The sequence below is a fragment of the Procambarus clarkii genome, chromosome 2, assembly GCF_040958095.1.
Source record: "Procambarus clarkii isolate CNS0578487 chromosome 2, FALCON_Pclarkii_2.0, whole genome shotgun sequence".
Classification (NCBI taxonomy): domain Eukaryota; kingdom Metazoa; phylum Arthropoda; class Malacostraca; order Decapoda; family Cambaridae; genus Procambarus; species Procambarus clarkii.
The window spans coordinates 45,871,245-45,876,244 of NC_091151.1; the positions used below are offsets into that span (position 1 = coordinate 45,871,245).

At 47.9% G+C, this 5,000-nt stretch overlaps 1 protein-coding gene across 1 annotated transcript; it reads left to right on the top strand.

The window, feature by feature from the left end:
• Positions 1-717: 717 nt before the first annotated feature.
• Positions 718-1,350, top strand: LOC138366433 (sericin-2-like). Its single transcript, XM_069327484.1, has one exon. The coding sequence runs from the start codon at positions 718-720 to the stop codon at positions 1,348-1,350; it is 633 nt and encodes a 210-aa protein (XP_069183585.1).
• Positions 1,351-5,000: the final 3,650 nt, after the last annotated feature.

Genomic DNA, 5,000 nt, shown 5'->3' on the forward strand with positions numbered 1-5,000 from the left:
CACCACCTCCACAACCCCACCACAGCACCACCTCCACCACCACAGTACCACCACAGCACCACCACAACACCACCTCCACAGCACCACCACAACCCCACCACAACACCACAGCACCACCACAGCACCACCACAACACCACCAGAACAGCACCTCCACACCGTCCATAAGGCGTCTCATCCTCAAGTTAACGCAGTAAGCCTGGCGGGCGTAAAGACGCAACTCCCCGAATTAAATATTCTTCACCTACAAAAGCGCCAGAGGGCGGCCTTGGCGCCCTCTGGCGCCTAATTACTCACCGTGAATGGGAGGTGTGTACTGTGACGAGCCACCTGGTGCTCGTCCTCTCAATTGGGGTCATTTATGTGAAGAGCGCTACGTGGTGTTGAACCTTAAAGGTTCTGGCGTGTTTGTTTGGGAAGATCAGGCTGGGCGAAGGGCGCCTGTGCTACTTCTCTTTGTGGAATATTGTGTGTTAGAGTGTTATTCCCGTTGTCGGGGCCAGGAAGCTGCCTGTATATATAATATATATATATATAAACCACAGTAATATATATATATATTATATATACTATAATATATTACTTACACACACTTTAGTATCGAGGTCACCCCCAAGCTCGAACTACTGATCCTGGTGAAGGAAAACGTGGTCAATCATTTCTGTCCCACCCGGGAATCGAACCATGGATCCCCGATTATGAGTCGAGAAGGAGTGTAATGAGAGGTAATGAACGTCTTTCAGTTCAAGCAATGACCTGTAGCTCATTGGTTAGTTTTAGTGCAGGTGGCTATAACAACCAGACCACATTCCTTACAAGGCAGAATATTCTCCCCTTGCGGTCCCACCGGTACTCTACAAGTGTTTCTCAGCACGACATGTGGGCCAGGACCAGCAGCAGCAGCAAACCCAGTGGTCCCAGCAGCAGCAGCAAACCCAGTGGTCCCAGCAGCAGCAGCAAACCCAGTGGTCCCAGCAGCAGCAGCAATCCCAGTGGTCCCAGCAGCAGCAGCAAACCCAGTGGTCCCAGCAGCAGCAGCAATCCCAGTGGTCCCAGCAGTAGGAGCAGCAATCCCAGTGGTCCCAGCAGCAGCAGCAATCCCAGTGGTCCCAGCAGCAGCAGCAATCCCAGTGGTCCCAGCAGCAGCAGCAATGCCAGTGGTCCCAGCAACAGCAGCAATCCCAGTGGTCCCAGCAGCAGCAGCAATCCCAGTGGTCCCAGCAGCAGCAGCAATCCCAGTGGTCCCAGCAGCAGCAGCAATGCCAGTGGTCCCAGCAGTAGCAGCAATCCCAGTGGTCCCAGCAGCAGCAGCAATGCCAGTGGTCCCAGCAACAGCAGCACTTCACATTGAGGCTTAGACGAAGGAGAGAGTTCATCTCCGAGTAGCACTTACATAATATATCTGCAAGACCCTCAAGGGGACAAGCAACAACATACAGGCAACAGGAGACAGGGAAACAGTAGACAGGGAAACAGTAGACAGGGAAACAGTAGACAGGGAAACAGTAGACAGGGAAACAGTAGACAGGGAAACAGTAGACAGGGAAACAGTAGACAGGGAAACAAGAAACAGGCAACAAGAGACAGGTCAAAACGGGGGACAGGGCATACGAGATCTCAGAGCTTCAACAGGGCCACATAAAAATGACCTCTCACGCTCTGACCATTCATACGTGTTTTTTGGTAAGTGAGAAATAGCAAATACATGTTTTAATTTCCCGCGCCTTCTACTTTTTAACGACCTTTATTATTTTGTAACTGAGTTTCTCTTTAGTCTCTCAAACGTCTCTTTGCTCCATCACCTCTCTCTCTCTCTCTCTCTCTCTCTCTCTCTCTCTCTCTCTCTCTCTCTCTCTCTCTCTCTCTCTCTCTCTTTCTCTCTCTCTCTCTCTCTCTCTCTTTCTCTCTCCTTCCGCCTGCTTTTGACGTCTCGTGTGTATAAGCCCATCAGAACTGTTTTGGAAGATCATCTTTTATGGAGAGAAAAACTTTGGCGCCAGCAGTTGTGGAAGTCCTGGCGGGGCTCCTGAAGGGGTGGTGGTAGCCCCCTGGGCTCCTGAAGTGGTGGTGGTAGCCCCGGGGCTCCTGAAGTGGTGGTGGTAGCCCCCGGGGCTCCTGAAGTGGTGGTGGTAGCCCCCGGGGCTCCTGAAGGGGTGGTGGTAGCCCCCGGGGCTCCTGAAGGGGTGGTGGTAGCCCCCGGGGCTCCTGAAGGGGTGGTGGTAGCCCCCGGGGCTCCTGAAGTGGTGGTGGTAGCCCCGGGGCTCCTGAAGTGGTGGTGGTAGCCCCGGGGCTCCTGAAGTGGTGGTGGTAGCCCCGGGGCTCCTGAAGTGGTGGTGGTAGCCCCCGGGGCTCCTGAAGTGGTGGTGGTAGCCCCGGGGCTCCTGAAGTGGTGGTGGTAGCCCCGGGGCTCCTGAAGTGGTGGTGGTAGCCCCCGGGGCTCCTGAAGTGGTGGTGGTAGCCCCCGGGGCTCCTGAAGTGGTGGTGGTAGCCCCGGGGCTCCTGAAGTGGTGGTGGTAGCCCCGGGGCTCCTGAAGTGGTGTTGGTAGCCCCCGGGGCTCCTGAAGGGGTGGTGAACTATTTGCTAGTTGAACAGGTGCACCAGGATGAAAGAAACTTGTTTACTATTTGTTTCTGTCTCGACCGGGAATGGAACCCGGGCCCCTTAGGACTACGATCCTAGACTGGAAAGGAAAGGAAAAGTCGGCCAGAAGACAGTGGAGATGTCGAGACTAGAGATGAAAGTCGCGGATTGATTGATTGGTAAAGATTAAGCCACCCAAGAGGTGGCACGGGCATGAATAGCCTGTAAAAAGTCGCGGAGATAATCCAGGAGGTTTTATTGATAAGGGCATGAGGCCCTTATCAATAAAAGGCATGACTTAGTAGGGTATAGGGCTGGGTAGGGGTGAGGTGTGGGAGACTGGAAATGGCCCTGGATATAGAGAAAAGTTACAGCCCCGCTCCTGTGCCAGGTAAGTCCACTACGGGCTCACTATAGCCCGTGCTTCTTGAAACTTTTTGTTCCCAGTAGCTGAATCAAAAACAGCAACAACAAGGGAAATAGAAATGGGATGAAAGCTGATTAGGTTGGAGGTTGTTGGGTGGCTGAGAGGTGTGGTTGGAGGGAGGATAGGGAAGGAGAGCGCTGATTCACGCTTCCGTCAGCACTGGCGACTGATAATACTGATAATAATGGCGACTTAAAGAATATGGCACTTGCCCTCGTTTTTACTTCTCCTTGTTCCATAATTTATTCATGGTTGGTGTTCCTGAGTGTTCTGGTAGGTGGGTGATGACGGTTTCAAACTCATGCTACTCTCTTCCTCTTTAATTCCATCTCTCTCAACTTCTCTTCTCATTGCTTTTTCCCTACTCTAATCTATTTGCTCCGTATCAAAACATTTTTACCCTCATTATTCAAGGAAATTTCCGAAACCCCATTGAAAGCTAATATATTGTTAATACCATATTTAATGGTCTAATTCACATATTTTCTTATTCTGTAGTATGTGACCCCAGTCTATACACTTCCACCAAGTTTGTGTCAGCCTCACATATATATATTAAATTCTGAATGTGCATGACTCTTTTCACATGCAAGCAGTCAGCTGTGGATTAACTGTTGGCACAGTTAATCCTAGAGCAATCAACCTTCTCTCTTTTTTAATGATTTTCTTTGAGAATGCACAGAAAGTGAGCACGGAACAACGTCCAGCAATGTTTTTGCTTTAATGTTTGTATGTATAGTTCTAACTCTTTATGCCACTCTTGACAGACTTGATGGTGGCACCTTTTGCGTTATAACTGACATATTCTGCCGTTCGAATTCTTTGTCGAATCTGGCCTTAAATGTGTGGATAGAGGTGGCTTTTCATTACTGCTTCTATCAGTGCATTCCAATTGTTTAAAACTAGTACAGGGTACGAATATTTCTCTACATTTCTTCTGCTCATCTGCGTTTGTAGATCATTTCAAAATAGTTGTCCATATCCACCATGTCTATTCCTTTTAATATCGTGAAGGTTGTGATCATATCTCTTCTATTTCTTGTGTCTTCTGAGGTCGTGAGACTTGGTTTCATTAGTCTTTCCTCATAGGTAATACTCTTAGTTCTCGTACTAATCTTGTTGCAAACCTTTGCACTATTTTCGTGGGTGTTTGTGGGAGAGTTTGTGTGCAGGTGTCGTTGGTGGTGATGGTGGTTGAGGTAGTTAGTAATGGTGGTGGTAGCGGGGGTGAGTCGGTGTGGTAGTGACTGCCAAAGAAAGGGACGATGTACCAAGTCTGAATCGGGATAAAATTTTCTCTAAAATGTTCGTTTAATTTGGATAAAAATATTTTTCCAAACACCTTCTCTGGCTGGGAAATCGAGATGCAAGATACCGCCAAATATAATTGCGTTTTTAAATATTTGCTTCATATTTTTCAACGAGGTAAATATGCCCTGTCATGAACCACTTTGGGGAAATTCATTATTCGTCGAGATTTCCTTCACATATTTATGCTGTGTAGGCGTCAACAAGATCAATGTAATAAGAGAATGCTATTCACTGCTTAGAAGAAGAGATAATCACACAAGAATCTTATTGTGCTCGTCTGAAAGAGTTTCGTCAAGATGGTAATATTCTGTGCTGTGAAGGATGCGTGAACTCCAAGACGGGAACTATAGTATTGGAAGACCTCCGAGGCATTATTGTTATTATCTACAATTTAATAACTACAACAGTTATTATTATTATCTACAACTAAACGACAGGAAAGCCAAATAGGAACTTGACAGTGGCAATATGGTAACTATGTTATATTATAAAGAGCAGCTCAGTCGCCAGCAGCAACGGATTCGTACTGTTAATTATGGAAGACTTTAACCACGGCATGACAGACTGGGATAAGGGGAATTCACACGAGCGCAAAGTCACACAAACATAAAGACAAAATAATGGTAGCAGCAACTTTCTTCTCCAAAAATAGCAGGCTAGCCATACTCATGAGTAATGATGA